Source organism: Artibeus jamaicensis, unplaced genomic scaffold (assembly GCF_021234435.1).
Source record: "Artibeus jamaicensis isolate MK-2021 breed Jamaican fruit bat unplaced genomic scaffold, CSHL_Jam_final contig_233, whole genome shotgun sequence".
In the NCBI taxonomy this organism is placed as follows: domain Eukaryota; kingdom Metazoa; phylum Chordata; class Mammalia; order Chiroptera; family Phyllostomidae; genus Artibeus; species Artibeus jamaicensis.
The window spans coordinates 55,421,163-55,448,049 of record NW_026521486.1 but is presented as its reverse complement, the minus strand read 5'-3'; the positions used below and the strand labels follow the sequence as shown (position 1 = coordinate 55,448,049).

The 26,887-nt window shown below is 42.2% G+C and overlaps 1 protein-coding gene and 1 pseudogene across 4 annotated transcripts in view; both read right to left on the bottom strand.

The window, feature by feature from the left end:
* The window catches only part of OS9 (OS9 endoplasmic reticulum lectin), a 30,019-nt gene extending 25,213 nt beyond the window's left edge, over positions 1-4,806 (bottom strand). For 3 of the 4 annotated variants that reach the window (XM_053661883.1, XM_053661884.1, XM_053661886.1), the window contains exons 1-5: positions 4,601-4,806; positions 4,023-4,199; positions 3,112-3,175; positions 2,907-2,983; positions 2,638-2,736 (exon numbers count right to left, since the gene is read on the bottom strand). In XM_053661883.1, the coding sequence (XP_053517858.1) occupies positions 2,638-2,736; positions 2,907-2,983; positions 3,112-3,175; positions 4,023-4,199; positions 4,601-4,762 (579 nt within the window). In that variant the 5' untranslated portion in view covers positions 4,763-4,806. The remainder of the gene's footprint in view (positions 1-2,637; positions 2,737-2,906; positions 2,984-3,111; positions 3,176-4,022; positions 4,200-4,600) is intronic. The other variant, XM_053661885.1, reaches the window with a different exon arrangement.
* Positions 4,807-9,703: 4,897 nt separating this feature from the next.
* Positions 9,704-10,245, bottom strand: LOC119041370 (ADP-ribosylation factor-like protein 8B; annotated as a pseudogene).
* Between the last annotated feature and the right edge of the window lie 16,642 nt (positions 10,246-26,887).

The following is a 26,887-nucleotide window of genomic DNA, read 5'->3' as shown; positions in this document are numbered from 1 at the left end:
AAGTCCTGGGATAGGCCATCCTCTCGCCTCCCCATCCTTCAATCATCAATCCGAAGGTCACTTTCTTCCAGAGGCTGCTCCTTTACCTAGACTCAGTTAGTTCCTTCATTTTGTGCTCCCTGTGATGTGTGCTTAACCCCCGGAGTATTTACCCTGCTTGCTGTCGCTGCTTATTTAATGTCTACCTCCTGAGGGCAGGACTCGGTCGCTCAGTCATCACTTTATCCCCAGTTCCTATTACAGTGCCTGCACAAGGCATTATGTTCTACAGATATGAGGACAGTGCAGTCTTCACACTCAGTTCTTGGTATACTGAAGCTACAAAGAAATAAGGAAATAATGAGAATACAATGAAGTGCTACAATGGATTATACATGTGGATGTTCGTGAGCTGCTATGGTCTGAATGTTTGTGTCCCCTCCAAATTTCTATGTTGAAATCCTAATGCCCAGTGTGATATTAGGAGGTGGAGGCTTGGGGGGTGATTAGTTCATGAGAACAGAGCCCTCATGAATGGGATTAGTGTTCTTACAGGAGTTCCCACAGAACCCACTAACCCCTCCTACCATGTAAAGATACAAGAAGTCTGTGGCTTGGAAGAGGACCCTCACCTGACCACACTAGCACTCTGATCTCTGACTTCCAGCTTCCAGAACTGTGAGAAATAAATTTCTGCTGTTTGTAAGCTACCCGGTCTGTGGCATTTTTGTTCCAGCACCCCAAACAGACTAAGACAAGGATACATGTGATGTGGATGCGTGTACATGAAGTGCTGAAGGAACACAACTAACTTTCTGAGTTAGTCAAGAAAGGACACAAAAATAGGTGACATTTGAACTGGCTTATCATTCATCTCTTTCATTCAGTGAGTAATTTCTGGGCATCTACTTGATGCTAGGCACTGTTTCATGCATGAAAATACATCAGAATATAAGATGGACATTGTCCTTGCCTCCCTGGAGCTTATTCTGGTAGTGGGGCTGGTAGACAGAGAGAGAGATTAAATTCAAACAAAGAAGATGATTTCAGGAAATGATCTGTGCTTTGAAGAGTATAAAACACTGAAGGAGTTTACCAGGATGGGGACAGAAGGGTGAGCATGTGCGTGCAGGTGTGTCTGTGTGTCTACATCAGGTCTTCCTGTGGCAGTATCATATAAGCTGAATGAGAGGATGAAGGCGGGTATTCAAATACCTGCGGGAAGATAGCTCTAGGTGGAGGGAATAATGAGATCTGCTGGTTCAAGGACAGAAAAAAGGCCAGTAGGAAGGAAACATATTGAGTATTTTTATCTCCAGGCCAGGCCTCATCCCTGGACTCCAGAAGATCAGAGCCAACTACCAACTGGATAATCACCACTGGGATGTCCAATAGGCATCTTGGCCTTTGTGTGCACAAACCAAGCTAGTTTGCTCCCCCAAACCCGCTCCTCCCCACGTTACTCCGAGACAATTCCATTCTTCTAGTTGCTGAAGCTAAGAATCCTGGAGTCATACTTGACTCCACCCCACATCCAATCTATCAACAAATCTTATTGGCTCTTCCTTCAAAATACATTCAGAATCCACCTGCTTTCCATCACCTCCACTGCTACCACATTGGTCTGGGTGGAAATATTTGGAATTTACCCTTTAAATAAGGAAGAACCATCAAAGGTTTTCTGGTCTGGGCAGAGGAGTGACACATGCTTATAGTGGTGTGTTTGGTCTAGCTCACAACAGTCCACAAGAGCCTACCGGGAAATTTTCAGGAATGTCGCCAGACAGTTGGCATTATGGTAATAGCATGAGTTTAGCCATGGTAGGGATATTTATACAATGGGTATGGCAAGCATTATAAATCAGGGTTCCCCTCTTTACCCCATTTACCCTACACCCTGGTAATGTGGCTATTCAACATTGACCAGCACACAATTGCATGTGCAAATCTGTATTACAGAAAGATAATTATTGTACCATGTGGGTCTCTACCGGTGTGTATATGAATGCGCATTAGGGTCACCTAAGGAACTTTTCCCACCATGCATCTGCCTGCCTGCCCAAACCCACTGAGGACCACTAGATCTAGAACACGTGTTTGGAGGCTGTTGGCAGTAACGTGAGAGATGAAGGTACAAAGCATAGGAAAGAAGAGGGGAGTTGTGAGAGAAATCTAGAATAGAATGAATGGGCTTCAGAATTTACTCTGAGTAACTCAACTCCTTTTCTTCATATCCTTCCTCCATGTGTAACCACAGGCTCATTTCTGGGATTCTTTTGCTAACATCTATCTGCGTCTCTAGACCATGCATTCCGTGAGGGCAAGGGCTGCATGCTGCCGCTCTGTATCCCTAGAGCAGAGCCCAATAGCTACACCAGCACAACCTCACTGAAGAGTTGTTACATGAAGGAGGACAGAGAAGGAAAAAGAACCATCAATGATGACACTCAGGGTTTGGAGGGGATTTGGGAAATGTTGATTAGAAGTGTTCCAGAATCTCCAGGCAATTACACAGAGCTGGTAGCTGGAAATATGTCTTAAACTCAGCTTTTAGGGCCTGGGAGAGACCCTCTTAAGTATAAAATGCAACCTTGCCCTCCTCCATTAGAATCTGAATTGTCACTGAGGAAGTATCAACTTCCCTCTTTCAAGACTCACCCGAACTTCAGCTTCCCGGGGCCTCCCATTGAGGTCGCACTTGGACCCGTTGCCATAGGTCTGGCTATGGTAGCGTTTCAGGCGATGCTGCTTGGAGGCCTGGAGAGGGACATCGGGCAGGAGAGATGGGGCATGAGAAACAGAGCAAGGAGGAATAATGGCCACCAGGCCCCAAGAAAGATGTAGCTAATCCCGACCCTCCCCTTCTTGTCAGGACTCTGAGTCTGCAGTCAGCAACCCTTTCTCTCCCGGCCCCACACTCCTGCCACCTTGGCTGTTTCATCATCCCAGTCGAAGGCCGATTGGTAGTAGCCAAGATAGAGCACTTCACCTTTGATCTCTGAATCTGCAAGAGAAACCACAGTGAATCACAGTTATTGCCTTTAAGACAACTAGGAGGGAAGGGGTTAGGGGAGGCAGGTCACTTCTATGACAGGTTGCTGAGGGCTTAGGAAAAATGTAGGCATGAGTCACCTTCCATGTGGTACTGCTGGATGTGGCGTCCGTAACAGAATTCATACGTCCACCAGTCCTTGGTCTGACAATTAAAAGAAAATCATGAGGATGGAAGTGCAGGTGTCTCTTCTTAGAACTACAGTCTCTGCTGGCTCCAGGACACGGAACCCCTCCTCTACTTCTCATCTCCCTCTGCTTCCGCACAAAATCCGCCGGATTCTCAGAGAGGAGAGAGGGCTGTTTGACTCTGTGACTGAGAGAGATACCTCTAAAGTCTGTTTTCCACCAGTGGGCTTTCTATGCCTCCTTTTTAAAAAATTTAAAAAAATTTTTTTGCTCCCCATAAAGGTAAGAAATCATGGTATTCTTGAAGTATTCAGACCCAGGAGACATAATATGTAAACTGAACTCCTACATCATTTCTCGTGCTATTCTAGGCACTGGGGACACAGCTTTGAACAAGAGAAACTCTCTGACTTCGTGGACTTACAGTCTAGTGCTGGGACTCAGACCAAAATAAATAAACTGATGATTGAGTTAATGAGATAACTTCAGATGATGAAAACAAAATAGGATACTGGGGCCGAGTGATAGGGACAGCAGATAACCTTACTGGTAACTCTCCTAGAGAAGAAAGACTTCTCTAGCGGTGTCCCCCTCTTATGCCACACTGACCCTCTTTAGTCACCTCAATCTTGGCTTAACCCTAATTCTGAAATCTATTCTAACCCTCCTCTACATTTAGCAAAGTGTCACCAGTGGTTGCAAGATTCTTGGCTTCTTTCCTGTCTCTACAACGTGTCTACTCCTCCAGTGGTCTTCTTAACTCTGACAGGTCCTCCCCATCTCATCTTACTCACTGACACCCTGGTTCTCGGACAGACAGCTAGTTACCAAGCCCTCATCTCAACCATCCCAGTTCCCTTCACCTTCAGCAGGCAAGGAGCATCTTTCATTGGGCTCAGCAGCTCAGGGATTCCAGGTCCCTGGTAAGCAGGTGTCTCCTCCTCCCTTTCACGCTGAAAATGAATGGCTCCAGCTGGCAGGCGACATTCATAGCGCTGCTTGTACTTAGAGGAGACAATCACCACGTCGGAAGCTTGGCTCTGGGAAAGAAGGGAGGGAGAGTCAGGGGACAGGGAGGCGAAGAAAGGCTGGGTCAGGAAGAACAATGAGATCCCTCTTTGGATCCTGGGGCGAAGCCCAGTCAAGACAGAATGAGCCACAAGTCCTCCAGCTGTGTTAGGCACTATCACTTCTCTATAGGGACGAAGTCTGAGGGTGTTTCGATCAGGAACTAGGACCAAAGCTGACAGCGGGAAGCCCCGCCCTCCCATTCCCTGACCCCAAGGGAATGGGGTCTCAGTCTGTGACCCTCAGGGGACACTGTAAAACCCTACCTATTCTTTCCGATTCTCCTTAGGCTCCCGCCACCGACTCCATAGCTGCCCTTCTTCTACTTTTCTCCGCCTCACCAAGGACCCTCGCCTGCTCTACGCCTCCTCACCTGCCCTCCCATAACAGGCAACGGAAGGATCTCGATCCCATAACGCATCTCACTCAGCTCCTCCAGATTCAGGCTCCCAACACCGCCAGTCAGAGCTGCGGGTAACAGGAGCCCCAAAAACAGCAGCCCCAACAGCCTGGACAGCAGCAGTTCTGCCGCCATCTTTCGCTTCCCTTCTTATCGAGAATTTCTTCCGCCCGAAACCTGGCAGCGGCCTCACCACGTCTATTAACACCCCAAAGTTTCATTGGTTAGATGTCCTGTCCCTCTCACGTCCCCTGCTCTCATTTGTAAACGTGGCCCTGAAGCCCACCGGGAGGTGGGTTAGTGCGTGTACAAAACCACTTGCTATGTGTGATTAGTCCTAAACGTCAACCAATCGTTGACGAGATCAGACTTCCTCCCACCCTCCCCGAGTTCCAAAGAGGCACGGTGTGTGCTCTGGGCCTTTTCAAGCAGTTTTATTCGGTCCTCGCACAGCTGTCACCTACATCTCTTCTTACGACTTTTTTAGTCGTTTCTTACAATTGTATCTGGGCCCCCACAGTGCGGGGGATTGACGCCAATGGGGGGGGGGGGTCACGCAATACCTCTGAAAAATACTGCTTGTTGCCATACTATTACAAAAAAGCATTTCTCTTTTCATATATACATACAATTTTAGAGTCATCTGGTAATTGTGTCAAAACCTTTCTACACGATTCTGTGTATAATATGTTGTCCTCCTGCGATAAATTATTAATAACAACAGGACTTCCATTAAAGACCAGAGAGGAGGACGAATGCACGAATTATCCTCCAGGCCGTATAAGAACAAAGCGAGGGAAACGCGACAACAGCAGCAACATTTTAAAAGCCAACAAACAAGTGAAATAATGGTAACTGGTTTAGCAAATCTGGGAAATTGATTCCCAAACGAAAGTAAACAAGATTTTCAAATCTTTGGAAAACCTTTCTGGGGAATATGACAGCCTAAAAAAAGAAATCCCAAAGGTACTGTCATGGGGGTTCTCTTAACGAAACAGATAAAGGAATCCTACGATTACAGTAAACCCTTGGCCTACACGCCGAGCCGTCACACAGTCTTTCCAATAAACTTTTTAATGTCCTCATTCTTAAATAGTAGCAGACAGTCAAGGATCATTAGACATTTGAGGACAAAAAAGCAAAACAAGCAAGAAATAAGAAAGAAATTTAGGCAAAACAACAATTATAAGGGAGAAAAAAACTTTAAAAATAAAACAAAAATCCATCGTAAATCTCCTCAGAGAGATAATACAGTGTATCCATAAAATAACAACAGGAAGCTATTTAAAAAGTAACTATTATCCAGATAAGCAAAAAGAGCTCTTGGAACTCAGAACCATGATATCAGAAATAAAAATTCAGCAGAAAGACTGTAAGATAAAGTTGAAGATCAAATTTGCTCTACTTTAGGAGAAAGTTAATAAAAATTAGAGAACCTGTCCAGAAGGTCAAACATCTGAATAATGACTTTCAGAAAGAGAACAGAGAATCAGAGGGAAGAATAATCAAAAAAATTCTTTCAAAGTATTCCCCTGAAATGAAGAACTGAGTCTCTAAATTAAAAGGGCATAGTATCAGGCAGAACATATTAGGGCCATATCAAGACACGTCATTACAGACAATCAGAACACTGGATGCAGAAATAATTCCAGGTTTCCAGAGAGAAAGAACAAATTGCGAGGGTCAAAAAATCAGAACAGTGTGAGGCTTGTCAATTCATCAACACTGTAAAGTAGAAGACAATGAAGAAATGCCTTCAAATTTTAGAAGAAAATTAGTGCTAGCCTAAAAATCTATATTTGGCCAAACTGGGTTAATTTTAAGTCCAACATATAGACAATTTTGGATATATAAGGTCTCAAAAATATTGACATTACAGGCACAGTTTTTCAGAAAGATAGGAAAGGATTTATTACACCAAGACAAGTCAATAAAGAGAACAGTATGGAACCCAAGAAACAGAAGATCCAGCATAAAAGAAAAACAAAAGGTATCCCAAGGGCAATGGTGAAGGGAGATTCCAAATTATAGGGCAGGACTAGAGATCAGTTCTTCAAGATTGGAGCCCTTCAGAGGATTTGGGAGTGATTTCTTCAAGAAGTAAAGTTGACAGAATACCTAATGCATTTGAATTGATTGAGAAGAGATTTGTATAGCCAAAGGAGAGTTTGGGGCTCTATTAATGATAAATATCTAGAAAGCTAAGGAACGAGGGAGAAGACAAATTCCAATGAAAGTAATAGTTTGTTCTAGAAAAGCTTAAAAACATGGTAAAGCTAACAAGATAGTAAGGAATTAACAGGCCTGAATCTGAATGAAGTCAGAAACCTACAGAGATTTGAAACATTGTAGCCTCCTTTGCTTAGAGGGCATTTACAAAATTTCAGAATTAAGCTTTGTTCTTGTGCTTTTTTTTTTTGCCCTTAAAAGAAGGGACAGAAGGCCCACTTGAAGTGGTGAGTCTGAGAGAAGATCCTCCCTGTAGTGAAGCTGCCCCCAGCTCTCCACCTCCAGGGAACTGCAAGAAAGCATCCCTTGGCTCAAAATGGAACAGGGGAATTTGTGACCACAAGTAAGCTTTAAAAGAAATTTGCAGTCCAATTTCACATTTGGGTGATTAAATAAAACTCAAGCTATAAATTTAGATTTAAGTGGTTCCAAGGAGGAGAGTATAATGCCCTAGGCACTTGGCAGAAGCAAACACAAATCCACTCTGGAAACATGTCCTTTCATCCTAGGAACCAAAGAACTACAAATCAGTTTCCAAAGAAAGTTAGTAGCTCATGATAAAAATGGCTAAACACAAAAAAGATAATATACTATAAATGAGAACCAGAAGAAGCAACAGCAGAAACCGAGCCTCAAATACTTTAGATCCTGTAATTATCTGACACATTATAAAATAAGTATGCTTACCATACTTGAATAAGAGAAAGTTGAAAACAGAAAAGTATACAGATGACCCAACATCTTTAAAATAGAGGTTCTAATAATAAAAGTATAAAGTTTTAAGTTAAAAACTGAATGGATAAACTAAATAGTTTAAGAAGCAATTATTCTTCATAGAAGAATCCCAGTTAATAAGTGCAGAAGGAATGACATACTGTGATCATTTTACAGCCCTAATGATCTAGGGAACAGTCAGCAATGACTGTCAGAAGCATTAGTTAAGAGGCTTAATAGGTGAATTAAGCTGATGCTATGTACACACGCCGATAAAACTTAACATCATGAAAAGAAGAACAACCAGACAGTCTGTTCATGATGGCATATACAGTAGGAAATACAGAGCACTATCTATGAAGTAGTCTTGTCAAAAATACAGAACTTTAAATATAATTGCCAGTTTTCCAGGAAATATGAGAAATAGGAGAATATTTAAGTGGTATCATCAGAATGTGAGTTTGATGCAATCAGGAACAAAACAGGATTAAATGCCCCTGCTTCTTCAACAAATACATTGCAAGAAAAAAGGGGAGATGAGAACGGTTGAAGATTGAAAGAGATCTAAGAAACACATCAGCCAAATGCAATGCATAGGTCTGTTTGGATTCTGAATCAAACCATCTATAATAAGATTTTTATGAACCCAGAAATTCCACTTCTGGGTATATATCTGAAAAAACTCCAAATCCTAATTTAGGAAGATATGTGCACCCCTATATTCATTTCAGTGTTATTTCGATAGCCCAAATATGGAAGCAACCCACATGCCCACCAATAGAAGAGTGGATAAAAAAAGTTGTGGCAATTGATACAATGGAATATTACCCACCATAAAAAGAATGAAATCTTACCATTTGTGACAACATGGATGGACCTACCTACATGATATTAAGCTAAGTGAAATAAGTCTGACAAAGACAAATACCATGTGATTTCACTCATACACAGAATCTAAAGAACAAAGTAAACATACAAAATAGAAACTGAGTCACAGATACAGAAAACACACTGATGATTGATGGTAGAGTCAGGGGACTGGGTGAAAAAATGGTGACGTGATTAAGAAATATGAATTGGTAGTTACCAAATAGTCACAGGGTGTAAAGTTCAGCTTAGAGAACATAATCAATAATATTGTAATGACTTCTTTTTTTCCTAACATGTTTTATTGTATTGGCTGGAATGCTCTAAATTAATGAAAACTTTTGAGGAATTCTTCAGTTCCCAAACCCTTAAAAAAGTGTGTTAAACAAAAAGAAAAAAAGAAAGAGAGGAAGGAAGAAAGGAAGGAAGGAAGGAAGGAAGGAAGGAAGGAAGGAAGGAAGGAAGGAAGGAAGGAAGGAAGGAAGGAAGGAAGGAAGGAAGGAAGGAAGGAAGGAAGGAAGGAGAAAAATAGAGGAGTAATGTTCTGGACAGATATAAAACAGCATGCCTTACTTAGTTCCCCCTCATGTCCCTGGCTGCTCTCTGGCGATGAGGAAGTCTCAGAAAGCAGAAAGTTTTAAAACCCCATCACATAAGATCGCAGCCATATAAAGAACAAACAACTCTGATCTGGTGCCTCTGCCTATGCCTCGAGGTCATTTTGAAAATTCCTCAGGTGTAATCAGACATCTCACACACATTGGTGGGTGATGGAAAATTGATGTTTATATCCCACACACTCAGCTAAAGGTTTTTCTAAATCCTGTTTGGCACTAGAAACTCCACGTTGTATCAGGGCAGTACCAGTATTAAGCTATAGACTCTATAGTGAAACATCATAGACATTAACCAAAAACCAATATAAAAATCTGACCCAGAAAGACCAGAACAGAAATATGAACTTTTTTGATTTAAGATGGTCAGAAGTATGTTTACAAAAAAAAAAAAAAAAAAGCTCTGCACACTGTGTAAGACAAGTGTGTACAAGAAGCCTTTGTGCATGTGCTGACTTTATGCGACAACTCTAGCTGGTCTTTATGAAGGATTAGAGACACCCATCTTCAGCAGTGCACATGAGAAATAAACTCTGAAAGAGGCAATTTCTTGGGTTTAGGAAGGACCGTATTCTGGGAAGTACTTCAGAGGAACGGACAGTAAGTCTAGGATTATGGCGAGGAAGGACTGGAAGACTTCAGGAGATGCTTTTCAGCTTCTTCTAGATTTTGAATGTTGAATAAGCCAACGAAGTGTGATATCTATATCACACTTTTCTTTGCAAGCAGTTGAAGAGCAGCAGATTTCTCTATCCGAAATAGCAGACAGGTTCGTTTTCTCAACGAGTTGTTTCTCATCCAAGGCGTTAGGATGATGTCTCTTGCTTCCAAGGGCTAGCACCGGAATTCCCTGTAACTGTGGTTTATCTTTTCGCGATCTGCAGCATCTATCTTGCAAATGACGGCGTGGACGCCCTGGCAGCACCGCTCCAACGCTCCCCTCCTGTAAAGGAGGGGATGGGGCTGGCTTCCTAGGTCCCAGATCTCTGCTGTGACGTTCCCTTTAGTCGCTTTCCTCCTGTGGAAGCCCACCGTGGGGACTGTGTCCTCGCTGAACAGGCCCGACGCGATGACACTGACGCAGGTGGTCTCACCCGGGAACTGCAGCCCCAGGAGCGTCCGCCCCTTCTCCTCCCTCCAGAAGCGAGAGCGAACCACCCGGCAGGCGGAGGGGGCGCCAGGAGGGGGCGCCAGCGCCACGGAGGCCGAGCCGCTCCGGGGCGGGTGGGCGGGGTCAGCGGCTGCGACTGCAGCTGCGGTGCAGCTTCCACCCGAGCGGCCTCGGCAGGACCCCAACCGCTCCTCAGGCCGCACTGCAGGGAGGGCGGGCAGCGGCCTGCAGTAACTCTGTGCGGTGCCGGGTGGGTACTTGAATTATGGGGGGATCGCGTTGTGCACTGTATGATTGTCTCACCACTGTGCTGCAACATCTGAAGCGGATATGAAATATTATTGAATGTTAACTCTAACTGAAAAACAAAATACTTTTGTGGGTCAGTAGGGACATTTGGAGACTGGCTGGATACGATATGACTTAAGATATCGTTGTTTTATTACCAAAGGAAAACGGAGCCGCTGCTGTGCAAAAGGACGGAGAACACTAGGACCGAGCGTCGGCAGAGGAGCGCCTGCAGCGCGGGCCGCCACCTGGTTCGTCGCCGGCCTTCGCCAACCCTGCCCCCGGTGAGGGCAGGGTTACATCCTTCCAACTCATTGTTCTACCCCTTGCCCCTGTAGTTGAGTAGTTGTTTAATAAATATTTGCCGAGTTAAAAAAAAAGGTATCATGGTTAATTTTGCTAGATGTAATTGTAGTATTATTATGTTCAAGTTTCCAGATGTAATAATAGTATTATTATATGTTGTTAAAAAGAACAGCCCTTATCTCTTTGAGATACATAGTATCTACCAACGATATGGTAGAATAGCTGGCATTTGCATTAAAATGATTCTGTGGGAGTCTGGGAGAAGTGGGAGGGGTATGGAGAAACAAGGTGATAAGTACATGGAGATTCATTATGCTTTCCTTTCTATTGTATTTGAAAACTTCCACATAAATATTATTTTAAAAAACTCAAAGAGCCCTGACCAGTGTGGCTGGGTTGGCTGGGTGTTGTCCCACAAAGCAAAAAATTACTAGTTCGATTCTGGGCTGGGGTACATGCCTGGGTTTTGGTTCTGTGCCTGGTGGGGGTGCATGTGAGAAGCAACAGATCAACGTTTTTCCTCTCTCTAAAAATAAATAAAAATCTTTAAAATAAAAAAAAACCCTCAGAGTAGTTTAGATTTAACTGAAGATAGGAATAACGAACTTGAAAATAAATTAAAAGAGAGTATCCAGAATTAAATACTGAGTAACAAAGAGAATATGAAAGAGAAAAATAAGACATATGGAGAGTAAAGTGAGAAATTAAACTAATTGGAGTTCTGGGAAAACTAAGAGCAACTGAAGCAACTGAAGATTACAGTTAGCTTACAGATTACTGTTTCAACAGTTTCTCTAGAACTAATGAAAAACACAAACCCACAGAATCAAGAAGCCCAACAAATTTCAAGCAGAATAGATGTCAAGAAGCCTACACGTAGACATATCACAATGAAACTAACATATTAAAAAACAGCAGATCTTAGAAGCATCCAGAGTAGGGTTATATGGTGTACATCTTTGTCAAAACTCATCAACCTCCACCCACATAAAGCCCATGCATTTCACTGCATGTAAATTTTTACCACATGCAAATTTTACCACATGCAGATTAAAAACAGCCATAGAAACAGATTACCTTCAAAAAATGAAGTGGAGAATAGGTAAAAATTCTACATGATCACTGACAGTAAAAAACAATACTACTTTAATATCTTGTAAAATTTACCTGTTAAGATAGAATTAAAACACACCAAAACAATAACATGTACATTGGGAGGCTGATGAATAAAGTTAAATTTCCCTAGGTTTCTTGTATTGTTTGTAAGAAGAGTGTGCTGATTATCAAACTATGTTACCAGACTAAAAGGGTCCATATGCCTGCATGCATCAAAGTCCCATGAGACACAAGCAGGAATCCGCAGCCCAGAAAGCAAGGATTCATTAAGGAAACAGTGCCAAGCCCAGAGTCGCAGGAGCTCATGCTCCAAGACCTGGCTCCCCAGTGGTTCCAGGAAATGGGGAAAATGATTAATCATGATGACTAGCAGAATTAGGGTGATGGTCTCTACTGATTGATTAGCTGGTGCTAGGGTTGGGGGTAACTGACCACGGCATTTGGTCCTGATGTCTGCCACAAGTTGTTCTGCCCAGTTTTGTTAGCAGAGGTGTTCAGCATGCAGGGAGTTCCCCCCACTGGCCAAGATGGCTGCAAAGGGAGGTTTCCATGAGGAGGAAGCCGAAAAGTAGAAACATGAATGGATAGGGCCCTGAGTGCACCAAAAGTTGACAAGGTAATTGGATACAAAAAAAAACACAAAAACCCACCCTACCCTCTCTATCCCTATAAGGATGGGGGCTTGAGCAGGAATAGGAGATAGTTTTTGAGGTGGGAGGCCACCATTCTCCCAAGTTACTGGCACTTGAATAAAACCTCTTTGCTTTCGCACCAGCACCTGCCTCATGGGTTTGGCTTATGTTGAGGCAGCCGAACCTCTGTTTTCTCAGTTACAATTTCACAAGGATTTGTTCTGTGGGATTGTTCCACATTCCTGAGTCTAGAGCTAACCCGAGGCTAAGATATTATGTTTAGTTTGATTGAAACCTTTGTTTCACCTTGACTTGTGTGGCTCAATGGATTGAGTGTCAGCCTGAAAACCAAAAGGGCACCTGTTTGTTAGATTCCTGGTCTGGGCACAGGCCTGGGTTGCAGCCCAGGTCCCCAGTTGGAGGTGTGCAAGAGGCACCCGATCGATGCTGCTCTTCCTTTATTTCTCCCTCCATTCTGCTCTCTCTAAAAATAAATTTTAAAAAATCTTTAAAATTTTTCAATAAAGCATTTTAAAAAAACAGAAAAAGAACACTCTGTCTCAATAGTCAGTGGACCCAGGACCTTGTTTCTAAGACTACTAAGGGCCGACCAGAACCTTATTGTCCTGAGGGTCTAATATTAAAGCAAAGGAGAGTGAGGTAAGTGAGTCAGGGAGCTCGGTAAGGCCAGTTTGAATCAAAGGGAAAGAATCAAAATAAAAGGCCAGATTAAAGAAAATAAGGTTTCTGCGTGATTACAACTGTGTCAGCTTCAAGTCCGCTGTTCTATACATTGCTGTGATGTTGGGGCTGGTGTTCTGAAAACCAGATGGCGTTTTTTCTTTCAAAGAGGCTTTATTTTTTATAGCAGTGTTAGGTTCACAGAGAAATTGAGCATAAAGTACAAAGAGTTCCCACACAACCCCTGTTCTCACACATGCACAACCTCCTCTACCCACCCCACACCAGAGAGGTACACTAATCATAATCAATGAGCCTACATTGACACATCACTATCAGCCAAAGTCCGCAGTTTACACCAGTGTTCACTCTTGGTGTTGTACATTCTGCAAACGCTCATAAATGTATAATGACATTTACTATTTATAGTATCATACAGAACAGATTCGCTGCCCTAAATATTCTGTAATCTGTCTCATCATCCCTTCCTCCCCCACCCCCAACTCCAGGCAAACTAATTTTTTCAAAATTATTTTCATAGTTTGGCCTTTTCTACAATATCATATAGTTGGAATCATACGGTAAGTAGCCTTTTCAGATTGGCATCTTTCACTTACTAATAGGCACTTAAAGTTCCTCATGTCTTTTCGTGGCTTGATGGCTCATTCCTTTTTGTGGCTCTCAATAACATTATGTTGTCTGGATGCACCGCAGTTTATTTATCCATTCCTCTACAGAAGGACATCTTGTTTACTTCACAGATTTGACATGAAGGTAATTGTTAAGTCACAGGTAATTGTGACTTAAGCTTCTATAAACATTCATGTGAAGGTTTATCTATGCACAGATTTTTTTTTATTGATTGATTTTTGAGAGAGAGAGAGAGACAGAGAAACAGAAACATTGTTATTCCACTTACCTATGCAGTCACTGGTTGATTCCACAGGTGTCCTGACCAGGGATCGAACCTGCAACCTTGGCATGTCAGGATGGCGCTCCAGCAAACTGAGCTACCTGGCCAGGACTGTGCACAGAATTTGGCAATTCACTTGAGTAAATACCAAAAAGTGCAATTGCTGGATTGTACGGTAAGGGTATGTTCAGTTCTGCAAGAATCTGTCAAACTCTTCCAAAGTGTTTGTACTGTTTTGCATCCCCACCAGCAATGAATAAGAGTTCCTGTTGTTCCACACTGGCATCTGGTGGTGTCAGTGTTCTGGACTGTGGCCATTCTCATAGGTGTGTGGTGGTATCTCATGGTTTTAATTTGCAATTCCCTGATGACATATGATGTGAAGCACCTTATCATTTGCTTATTTGCCATCTGTATATCTTCTTTGGTAAGGTGTGTGTTCAGGTCTTTTTATAAATTTTTAGTTGAGTTGTTTCTCTTCTTATTGTTCAATTTAAGAGTTCTTTGTATACTTTGGATAACATTCTTTTAACAGAAATGTCTTTTGCAGATTTCTCTCCCAGTCTGTGGCTTGTACTCTCATTCTCTTGACAGTGTGTTGCACGTAACAGAAATTCTAAATTTTAATAAAATCCAAAGTATTAATTATTTCTTTTATGGTGTCCTTGGTGTTGTTATCTAAAAAGTTACTGTTGGACTTCTGCCAAGATAGAGGTGTAGGTGGAAACACTGTGCCTCCTCGCACAACCAAGTTTAAAGACAAAAAAGTTTTAGCAACAAAAACACAGCCAAACCACAGAAAATTGAACTATACAGAAGTCTGACAACAACGAACTCTTCAGCCAAACCGGTAAGCGGGGCAGAGCCAGCAGCACAGCAAGGTCAGGCAGGAAAGATCCACCGGACAGACCCAGGCGCGCGGGCTGCCGTGGGCAGATTCCAGGTGTAAAGTAGCAGCGGGCAGACACACTGAGGGCAGACCAACACACATTCACATGCAGATAAAACAGCGAAGGAGCGAGCAGTGAGATGAACCGTGCAGGCCCCAGCAGTGGGAAGCAGCAGAGGGGACCGCTACTGTCCTTCTCTGACCCCGCCCCCACATACAGTGACCTGGGTGGCCCCACCCTGGTGAACACCTAAGGCTCTGCTCCTCATATGTAACAGGCACAAACAGACCAAAACATTATGGCTCAAGAAGAACTCAAAGCCCCAGAGCCCATAACTCTAAGCAACAAAGAAATAGCCAAACTTTCAGATGTACAGTTCAAAACACTGGTGATCAGGATGCTCACAGAACTGGTTCATTTTAGTCACAAATTAGAGGAACATATGAAGGCTAAACTAACTGAAATTAGTTTCAACTAGGGAAATGCACAGGAAACCAATAGTAATGGAAAGGAAACTGGGACTCAAATCAAGGGAGTGGACCAGAAGGAAGAAAAAAATGACCAACCAGAAAAGAATGAAGAAACAAGAATTTAAAAAAATGAGGAGAGGCTTAGGAACCTCCAGGACATCTTTAAACATTCCAACATCTGAATTATAGGCGTACCAGAAGGGGAAGAGGAACAGCAACAAATTGAAAACTTATTTGAACAAATAATAGAGAACTTCCCCAATCTGGCAAAAGCAATAGACTTCCAGGAAATCCAGGAAGCTAAGAGAGTCCCAAAGAAGTTGGACCCAAGAAGGAACACACCAAGGCACATCATAATTATATTAGCCAAGATTAAAATGAAGAAGAGAATCCTAGAAGCAGCAAGAGCTAAGGGGACAGTCACCTACAAAGGAGTTCCCATCAGACTGTCAGCTGATTTCTCAAAAGAGACCTTACAGGCAAGAAGGGGCTGGAAAGAAGTATTCCAAGTCATGAAATCCAAAGACCTACAACCAAGATTGCTCTATCCAGCAAAGCTTTCATTTAGAATGGAAGGGCAGATAAAGTGCTTCTCAGATAAGATCAAGTTCAAGGAGTTCATTATCACCAAGCCCTTATTATATGAAATGTTAAAGGGACTTACCTAAGAAAAAGAAGATAAAAAAGATGAACAGTGAAAGGACAGCAAACTCACAGTTATTAAGAACCACAACTAAAACAAAAGCAAACTAAGAGGACAGCTAGATCAGGAGCAGAACCATAGAAATGAAGATCACATGAAGGGTTAGCAACAGGGGAGTGGGAGGAGGAGAAGGGGGGAGAAGATACAGAAAATAAGTAGCATAGACAGTAGGTAGAAAATAGATGGGGGGGGCAAGATTAGTATGGGAAATATAGAATCTAAAGGACTTGAGACACATGTTCATAAACTAAAGGGGGGAATAGTGGGGGAGGGGGGTGCAGGGTGGAGGGGAATGAAGGGGGGAATAGAACAACTGTAACGGCATAATCAATAAAATATATTTTAAAAAAATAAATAAAATAAAAAGTTACTGTCACCCTAGAGCGCTGTTCCATAAACCAATTGTTGAGAGTTTGTTTCCTGATCAGGGCACATGCCTAGGTTGCAGTTTTGGACTCTGGCCCAGGCACGTACAATCCCTGGTCCTGGTGCCTATGACTCCTGGTCTGGGTGCATGTGACCCGAGGACCAGGCACTTATGGGAGGCAACTGATTTATGCTTCTTTCTTGAATCAGTGTTTCTGTCTCTCCTTTCCTTCCTCCCTTCCTCTCTCTAAAAGCAATAAAAAAAAATCCTCTGGTGAGGATAAAATAATAATAATAATAAATAAAAAGTTATTGTCATACCCAAAGTTATCTAGACATTTTCCTATGTTACTTTTAGAAGTTTTATAGTTTTGCATTTTACTCTTAAGTCCACAATCCTTTTTAAGTTTAGCGTTGATGAAGGGTATAATGACTGTGTCTAGGTTTGGGTTTTTTTTTTTTGGTATGTGGACATCCAGCTGTTCCATCACCGTATGTTTTAAAGATCCTATGTTCTTCATTATACTGCCTTTTCTCCTTGGTCAGAGATCAGTTGACTGTATTTATGTTGGTCTTTCTGGGCTTTATATTTTTTCCATTAATCTGTGTGTCTGTCATCTCACCAGTAGCACTAGTTTTTAAAATTACTGTAGCTTTATAGGAAGTCTAGAAGTCAAACAGTATCAGTCCCCTGACTTTGTTCTTCTCTTCGACCACTGTGTTGGCTATTTTGTGTCTTTTGTCTCTCCATATACACTTTAGTATAAATTTGTCAATATCCACAAAGTAACTTGATGGTAATTTGACTGGAGTTGTGTTGAATCTATAGATCAAGTTGGGAGGAACTAACATCCTATTTTTCTTTTTATTAAATTTATTAGTGTGACATTGTCTATGAAGGTTATACTTGAATAGGTTTTAAGTTACATGGGAAGAACTAGCACCTTGACAATATCAAATCTTCTTATCCGTGAGCATAGATTCTCTGTTTATTTAATTTTTCATTGATTTTTCATCAGTTTTATAGTTTTTATCAAAAAATATTATACACATTTTGTTGCATTTATACCCAAGTATTTCATTTTGGTGGGTAGTAAGGTAAATGATACTGTATTTTTTTATTTCAAATTCTACTTGTTCATTGCTGGTATATAGGCAAACAATTTACTTTTTCCTTTTATATATACACACATATAAACTTTACCTTCTTAACCACTGTGAGTGGGCAGTTTTGTGCGTTAAATGACTTCGTACTGTTTTGCCACCATCACCACCACGCACCCTGTGAAGGCTTCTCGTCCTCTAGACCTGGACCTCTGCACCCGTTAGACAGTAATTCCCAATTACCCCTCCCCCCAGGCCCTGGCAGCAATCATTACACTTTTCGTCTTTCTGATTCTGTCTACTCTGCTATAGTATTTGTCTTTTTGTGACTGGATTTCACTTAGCATAATGGCCTCAAAGTTTATTCGTGTTGTAGCATATTTCAGGATTCCCTTTTCTATTGAAAACTGAATAATATCCCACTGCATGTATAAGCCACATTTTGTGTATCCACTCCCCATCCAGTGGCTACTTGGGTTGTTTCCACATTTAAGCTATTGTAAATAATGCTGCTATGAGTGTGTGTGCACAAATACATCTTCGAGACCTTGATTTCACTTCCTCTGGGAACTGTATACACCCAGAAATAGAATTGTTGGGTTATATGGTAATTCTATTTTTGTAAATCCTCACTCAAGTGTATGTTTTTAACCGATTTTTAGAGAGAGGAAGGGAGAGAGAGAGAAACCTCAATGTGCAAGAGAGACATTGGTTGGTTGCTTGTTGCACATCCTCACACGTCCCCAATTGGGGACCTGGCCTGCAACCAGGCATGTGCCCTGACTGGGAATTGAACTAGTGACCTTTAAGTTTGCAGGCCAGCACTCAATCCATTGAGCCACACCAGCCAGGGCCAAAAAATTTTAACAAAAGGGGGGAGGGCATCTGGAATGGAGGGAAGACTTTACATGAGGAAGAAGGATCTTGCAAAGTCCAGGTCAGCTGTCTGTCCCTGGGAAGCAGCACGTGCAGTGTCCAAAGGATGGCATTTCTGGGCATGTTGGCATTTTGTTGTGTTCTAGAAGTGACACATTTAGCAAGAAGGATGGAAGGAAGGAGGAAGGAAAACAGAGAAAGAACATAAAGATGGATTCACATGAAAAATCATAAGCCAGTCTCTGAGTCCTCAAGACAGTCATTTGAGAAGAGGTCCAGGGTCAGGGGAAAAGGCAGAAAACTGGACTTGAGTAACAATAAAAAATGTTTAAAAAAAAAAGGAAGAAGAGGTCCAGTTGCAAAGCCTTTGCTACAATGATTATTAAACAGTGGTGATTTGATAAATTCTTCTTGCTTGTCAATCCAACATCTCTGGTAATGTCATCAGGTGCTGACAGAAAATCTGAATGGCATATACAGAAACCAGTTCAGCTTCCAAGTGAAAGCAAAACTTTGAAGACAGTCAGCTGTATTAGAGCCCAATATTCACAACTAGACATTGTGATTTTCTTTGAAATATGACTCCCTCTCCCTAAGATCACCCTCATTGTCATCAAAGAGACTGCATTAAGTCCACTTTAAAATTTTGGCTAATTATTTGCACAAACACAATAAGAATAGCAATTAATCATATAAATCTGCTTTGCTGGAACTTATACAAGGAACCTGTAGGTGGAGCTTTTTAGTCAGCCCTTCAGGGCACAGAAGCCGGGCCACACACCTACCATCAAGCTTTGCTTGCAGTACTTGTATTCCTCAAGTCCTTGGGGTTCCCAACATGTCTTTTTTTAAAAAAAAGATTTTATTTATTTATTTATTTTAGAGAGATGGGGAAGGGAGGGAAAAAGAGACAGAGTGAAACATCAATGTGTGGTTGCCTCTAGCACACCCCATACTGGGAATATGGCCTGCAAGCCAGGCATGTGCCCTGACTGGGAATCGAACCAGCGATGCTTTGGTTCGCAGGCCTGCACTCAATCCACTGAGCTACACCAGCCAGGACCAACATGTCTTAAAGTTTGTTCCTTGCCATCTTTCAGGGAAATAATTTTCACTCCCTACCTAGAAAGACTGCAGTGAACTATACAACCAAACAAGGTACCAGTCCCCTTCTCCAGGGGGCTTTCTTTAGCTTTGAAAGTCAATATCAGTTCCTCAAGGCTTTCTGGTGACACCCAAAGTACAGACATGCCTCCTTCAGACATAATATTCCAGTTAAAGATTTGGTTAATAAAATCATAATTAGAAACTGGTCTCATTGGATTTATGCAAAGAAACTTTATGCCATTACTCACTCGTTAAAAATGCCAAATTCTGATCCCAACAGGAGATGGAGGTGTAAATAGATACACTTTGTCTCCTTGCACGCCAAAAGAAGGACAACAAGAAATTTAAAAACAAAAAATAACCAGAACTGCCAGAAAATTGAACTGTATGGAAGTCTGACAATCACAGAGTTAAAGAAGAAACATTCATCCAGACTGGTAGGAGGGGTGGAGATGGGCAGCCAGGTGGAGAGGATTTGCAGCACAGTGTCAGCTGGTGGACCTGGCAAGGTGGCAGCTGGTGGACCAGGCTGTCCCACATTTGCATGAGGACAAACGGGGAGAAACAACTGGGGAGTGAGACAGACTGCACTACCCAGGGTTCCAGTGCAGGGAACTAAAGCCTCAAAACCTCTGACTGAAATCACCTGTGGGAGTTGAGGTGGTGGGAGAGACTCCAAGCCTCACTGGAGAGTTCATTGGAGAGACCCACAGAGTCCTAGAATGTACACAAACCCACCCACCCAGAAGTCAGCACCGGAAGGGCCCAATTTCATGGTGGGTAGCAGGGGAAGTGACTGAAAGCTGGCAGAGAGCCCAGTAAGCAGCATTGTTCCCTTTTGTATCCCTCTCCCAGCTCCACAATGCAGACATAGATTGCCCAGCTCCACAATGCAGACATAGATTTGCTCCACAATTGTATCCCAGCTCCACAATGCAGACATAGATTGCCCCAATGCACCAAGACAAAAAAATAGGGCCCAAATGAAAGAATAGATAAAAGCTCCAGAAAAAATACAACTAAGCGATGAAGAGAGAGCCAACCTTTCAGATGCAGAGTTCAAAACACTGGCAATCAGGCTGCTCACAGAAATGGTTGAATATGGTTGCAAAATAGCCCTGGCCAGTATGGCTCAGTGGATTGAGTGCAGGCCAGTGAAGCAAGGGGTCACTGGTTCGATTCCCAGTCAGGGAACATGCCTGGGTTGCAGGCCAGGTCTCCAGTAGGGGGCATGCAAGAGCTGACCACACATTGATATTTCTCTCCCTCTCTCCCCCAACCCCTCTGTCCAAAAATTAATAAATAAAATATTACTTAATAAAAATATTTTATTTATTTATTTATTTATTTATTTTTAGAGGGAGAGGGAGAGAAACATTAATGTGTGGTTGCCTCTCATATGCCCCACGCTGGGGACCCAGCCTGCAACCCAGGCATGTACCCTGACTGGGAATCAAACCAGCGACCCTTTTGTTCTCAGGCTGGAGCTCAATCCACTGAGCCACATCAGCCAGGGCTAAATAAAATATTTTTTTAAAAGCAAAATAGAGAAAAAAGTGCAGGCTATCAAAAGTGAAATTCAGGAAAATTTACAGGAAACCAACAGTGAAGAGAAGGAAACCAGGACTCAAATCAATGGCTATCAGCAGAAGGAAGAAATGAACATTCAACCAGAACAGAATGAAGAAACAGGAATTCAAAAAATGAGGACAGGCTTAGGAACCTCCAGGACAACTTTATACATTCCAACATCTGAATCGTAGGGATGCCATAAGGAGAATAAGAAGAACAAGAAATTGAAAATTTATTTGAACAAATAATGAAGGAGAACTTCCCCAAACTGTCAAAAGAAATAGACTTCTAGAAAGTCCAGGAAGCTCAGAAAGTCCCAAAGAAGTGGGCCCAAGGAAGCACACACCAAGGCACATCACAATTACATTACCCAAGAGTAAAGATAAGGAGAGAATCTTTTTTAAAATTTTTAGTTTTTTATTATTTTAATTTAATTATTGTTCAAGTACAGTTTCCTGTCTTATACTCCCAATCCAGCCCACCCCACCCCCAGTGCTCCCCACCCCCCTCCCATTTCCACCCAGGAGAGAATCTTAAAAGCAGGAAGAGAAAAGGAGATAATTACCTACAAAGGAGTTCTCATAAGACTATCAGCTGGGATGAGGATGGGGGGGGGGGGGGGGGGGGGGGGGGGGGGGGGGGGTGTTTGAGTATAATAGTATATTAGGTTTTTTTGATCAGTAATTCTCAAAAGAAACCTTGAAGGCGAGAAGCAGCTGGAAATAAGTATTCCAAGTCATGGAAGGCAAGGAACTACATCCAAGATTGCTCTATCCAACAAAGCTATCATTTGGAATGGAAGGGCAGATGAAGTGCTTCCCAGATAAGGTCAAGTTAAAGGAGTTCATCCTCACCAAGCCCTTATTATACGAAATGTTAAAGGGACTTCTCTAAGAAGAAGATGAAGATCAAAAATACAAACAGCAGTAGCCCTGGCTGGTGTAGCTCAGTGGATTGAACGCGGGCCTGGGAACCAGACAGTTGCAGTTCGATTCCCAGTCAGGGCACATGCCTGGGTTGCAGGCCATTTCCCTGCAGGCCAGTTTCCAGCAGGGTATGCACAAAAGGCAACCATATATCAATGTTTCTCTCCCTCTCTCCTTCCCTTCCCCTCTAAAGATAAATAAAATCTTAAAAAAAATACAAACAGCAAAATGACAACAAACTCGTAACTATCAAAAAATAAAAACAGCCCCTAGCTGGTATAGCTCAGTGGATTGAGCACCAGCCTGTGTACCAAAGGGTCACCAGTTCAATTCCCAATCAGGGCACATGCCTAGGGCTGTGGGCCAGGTCCCCAGTAGGGGGCATGTGAGAGGCAACCACGCATTGATATTTCTCTTTGTCTCTTTTTCCTTCCGTTCCCCTCTCTCTAAAAAAATAAATAAAATCTTGAAAAAATTAAACAAAAACAAACTAAGCAAACAACTAGAACAGAAACAGATTCACAGAAATAAAGATCACATGGAGGATTATCAGCAGGTTGTGGGGGAAGGGGGAAAAGGTACAGGGAATAAGTAGCATAAATGGTAGGTGCAAAATAGGGGGAGGTTAAGAATAGTATGGGAAATGGAGAAGCCAACGAACTTACATGCATGATGCATGGACATGAACTAAGGTGGGGGAAGGTGGGAGGCAGGTACAGGGTGAAGGGGAAAAATTTTCCTTTGGGAGAAAAAAATGAGACAAGTGTAATAACACAATTAATAAAATATATTTTTAAAAAGAATGCCAAATTCTAGCAGAGAGAAAAATATAAAGCAAAAAGGGAAAATCATTGTCCTTCCAATATCCACCAAAATTGCATCTCCATGCTTTATGCCTTCCACTACTAAATCCATACAATTTCTTCTTAAATTTAAAACTTTCACAAACTTCTACAGCCTTCACAAACCTTCTGTAAACCTTTGTATAACTTTCGCAAACTTTCCTATCCATTCATCTTAAGAAAAAACTCACTTGCAACCCTTGTCCTTTAACACTGCCTTCCATGCCCTATGCATTCTGTATACTCTTCTACAGCCTTCACAAACCTTCACACCTTCAGTAGCATAACTCATGTTCAATGCTGTCCTTTTAACAAGGGAAAGGATCATACTCTAAGTCTGTACCAGACAGCTAAAAGTCCTTGGATTTGCAAACACATTCCCTGACTTCTTGAAACACAGGCTCTTTGGTCTTATTCCTTGTCAAATCTTTATTGTGTCAAAAGAAAGAAGGGAAAATAAAATAAATTGAAATAAAATAAAAGGAACTTTGTCACTTAGCATGGGGAGCTGCTGACCCTTTCTGAAAGAGGAATTTTAAATCTCCTTCATGAGTGCAGGTCCTCATCTTTGCCTTTCAGAATCAACCACAGCAGCAGGGGCGGAGTCTTCCTCAGGTGGTGCCCACTTTATCCATGTGTGGTGGATCCAACGCCTGATTCCCATGAGCTTTAGAGATGAGTGTGCTGCCAGCAGAACACCATAGGGGCTGGTACATTACTCAGCTAACTGCTGTTCAGGACCTTGAGTCTTCCAGGTCTTTAGTGAGACTCGGTCTCCTGGTTGGAGCAAGCATAAGGGCTTGTCAGATGGATGATGGACCTGCAATGAGCAAACTTTGTGCCAAAATGTTAGTGTTTGAGCCCTGGCTGGTATAGCTCAGTGGATTAAGCAGGGGCTGCAAACCAGAGTTGCCAGTTCAGTTCCCAGTCAGGGCACATGCCTGGGTTGCAGGCTAGGTCCCCAGTGGGGGGCATACAAGAGGCAACCACGCATTGATGTTTCTCTCCCTCTTTTTCCCTCTCTCTAAAAATAAATAAATAAAATATTTTAAAATGTTAGTGTTTGCCTTAAATATTGTACATACTGTTTAAATTTTGGCCCACACTCTAAAGCTAAAGGGGGGCATTCTTAAAACAAAGATTTGGAAGGGTTTCCCATAAACTATTTCAGAAGGGCTTACTCTGAGCCCACTTCTGGGTGCTACCCTAATTCGGAGCAAAGCAATAGGGAATGCTTGGTCCCATTTCAAATGTGTTTCCTGGCATATTTTTGCCAGGGTCATCTTTATTGTGTGATTCATTTTCTCAGTCTTTCCTGTAGATTGAGGTCTCCAAGACGCATGTAATTTCCATTGTGTTTGTAGTGCCCGTCTCATCTGCTGAGACACCTCTGAAGTGAACGATGGTCCGTTGTCATGTGGAACAGTTCTACTGGGATGCAGAAAAAGGCATCCTTCAAGTCTAGGACTGAAAGCGCTTTGCTAAACCAGGGCACCATGGTCAGCAAAGTATCAGGGCTGGGCACAGTAGGATGAATGTCATGGACAACACCATTTATGGCTCTAAGATCCTGTACATATTGATATTTGTCAGAGTGAGATTTTAAAAATATTTTATTTATTGTTTTAAAGATTTCATTTATTTTTAGAGAGAGGGGAAGAGAAGGAGAAAAAGAAAGAGAGAAACATCAATGTGTGGTTGCTCTTACCTACCCCCAACTGAGGACCCAGCCTGCAACGCAGGCATGTGCCCTAACTGGGAATTGAACCAGCAACCCTTTGGTTCATAAACCCATGCTCAATCCACTGAGCTACAGCAGCCAGGGCCTATTTATTTATTTTTAGAGAGGGGAAGGGAAGGAGAAAGAGAGGGACAAAAACATCAGTGTGTGGTTGCCTCTTCTACACCCCCACTGGGGACCTGGCCTACAACCCAGGCATGTGACCTAGACTGCAAATCGAACTGGCAACCCTTTGGTTCACAGGCCAGCACTCAATCCACCAAGCCACACCAGCCAGGGCAGAGTGAGAGTTTCTGACTGGCAAAATGAGAGTGTTACAGGGAGACTGGCATGATCAAATTAGTCCCAATTTTAAGAATTTCTGTAGCATTGGCTGAATCACCTCCAAATCTTCCTTTTTATCAGGGTAATTTTTTCTCCCATGAGATCCATGTCCCTTCTTTTAGGTTAATGTTTATGGGTTGGGTCTTAATTGCTTCACCTGGGGTTCTGTTGGCCCAGATGATGTGATTGACCTGCTCATAGATCTCAAGTGAGATGAGTTGGCCTCCAAGACCTTCTGGGAAAGTCAGAGTGCCTGCAGCTGGAGAGCATGTTCCTGCAGGACCTATATACATAATTGCTGCTTTTCAGGAGGAAAAGTAATTTGTGCTTACAATTTACAAAGTAAATCTCAGCCCAGCAATGCAACAGGGCAGTCTGGAATGTAGAGAAAACTGTGCATAAGCTTTTGGTCCCCAAGCTGGCATTCCAGAGGTTGAAGGAACACCTGAAATTCTCCAGTCACTCCAGTAACCATTACTGTGTCCGAACATTTCTTGGTTAATTTTGTATTTAGCACTGAGTTTGTAGCTCCCATATCTACAAGGAAGTCAAGTAGCTTGTGCCCCACTGTCAATTGTATTCAGAGCTCCTGTGGGGAAATAGAAATAGTTCATGTCTGAGGGAGCTCCTGGGCCTCCTCATTCATCACCAGACTCCTCTTCCTTTTTTAGTATTTCCCAGTGAGGCTTTTTATCCTCTTTAATTCTCCTTTTGAATTTTTGGCATTACCTTCTCCAGCGGCCCTCCTCCTGGCAATAGGCACATTGATTGGTGCCTCATGGGCCTTCCCCTTTTCCTTTTAGGTTCCATTCTGGTTTCCCCACCTTGTTTTTGTGGCCTGAGAGGGAACATTCCTCAACATAATAAAGACCATACGTGAGACCCTACAACATCATACTCATTGGGCTGAAACTACAAAGTTTCCCACTAAGATCAGGAACAAGACAAGTTTGCCCACTTTCACCACTTCTATTCAAAATAGTATTGGAAGTTTTAGTCACAGCAATCAGATAAGAGAAGGAAATTAAAGGCATCCAAATTGGAAAAGAGGAAACAAAGCTATCATTGTTTGCAGATGACACGACAGTGTACATAGAAAACCCTATAGACTCCACAAAAAAACTACTCAACCTAATAAATGAATTTGGCAAAAGAGCAGGATACAAAGTCAATACTTAGAAATCAAACGCATTTTTGTACACCAATAGTGAAACATCATAAACAGAAATCAAAAAAAAAGTCCCATTTGATATAGCAACAAGAAAAATAAAATACTTAGGAATAAACCTAACCAAGGAGGTAAAAAACCTGTAGTCAGAAAACTACACAACACTGAAGAAAGAAATCAAGAAAGATACAAACAAATGGAAACATATACCGTGTTCGTGGATTAGAAGAATTAACATCATCAAAATGTCCATACTACCCAAAGCAATTTATAGATTCAACACAATATCTATTAAAGTACCAATGGTACATTTCACAGATATAGAACAAACACTTGAAAAATTTATATGGAACTATAAACGACCCCAAATAGCTGCAGCAATTTTGAGAAAAAAGAGCGAAGGAGGGATCATAATACCTGATATCAAACTGTATAACAAGGCCACTGTAATCAAAACAGCCTGGTACTGGCATAAAAACAGGCACATAGACCAGCGGAACATAATAGAGACAGAAATAGACTCAAGTCTTTATGGTCAGTTAATATTCAACAAAGAAGGCAGTAGCATAAAATGAAGCAAATATAGCCTCTTCAACAAATGGTATTGGGAGAGGTGGACAGCTATATGCAAAAAAAATGAAACTCAAGCACCAACTTACACCATACACAAAAATAAATTCAAGGTGGATAAAAAACTTAA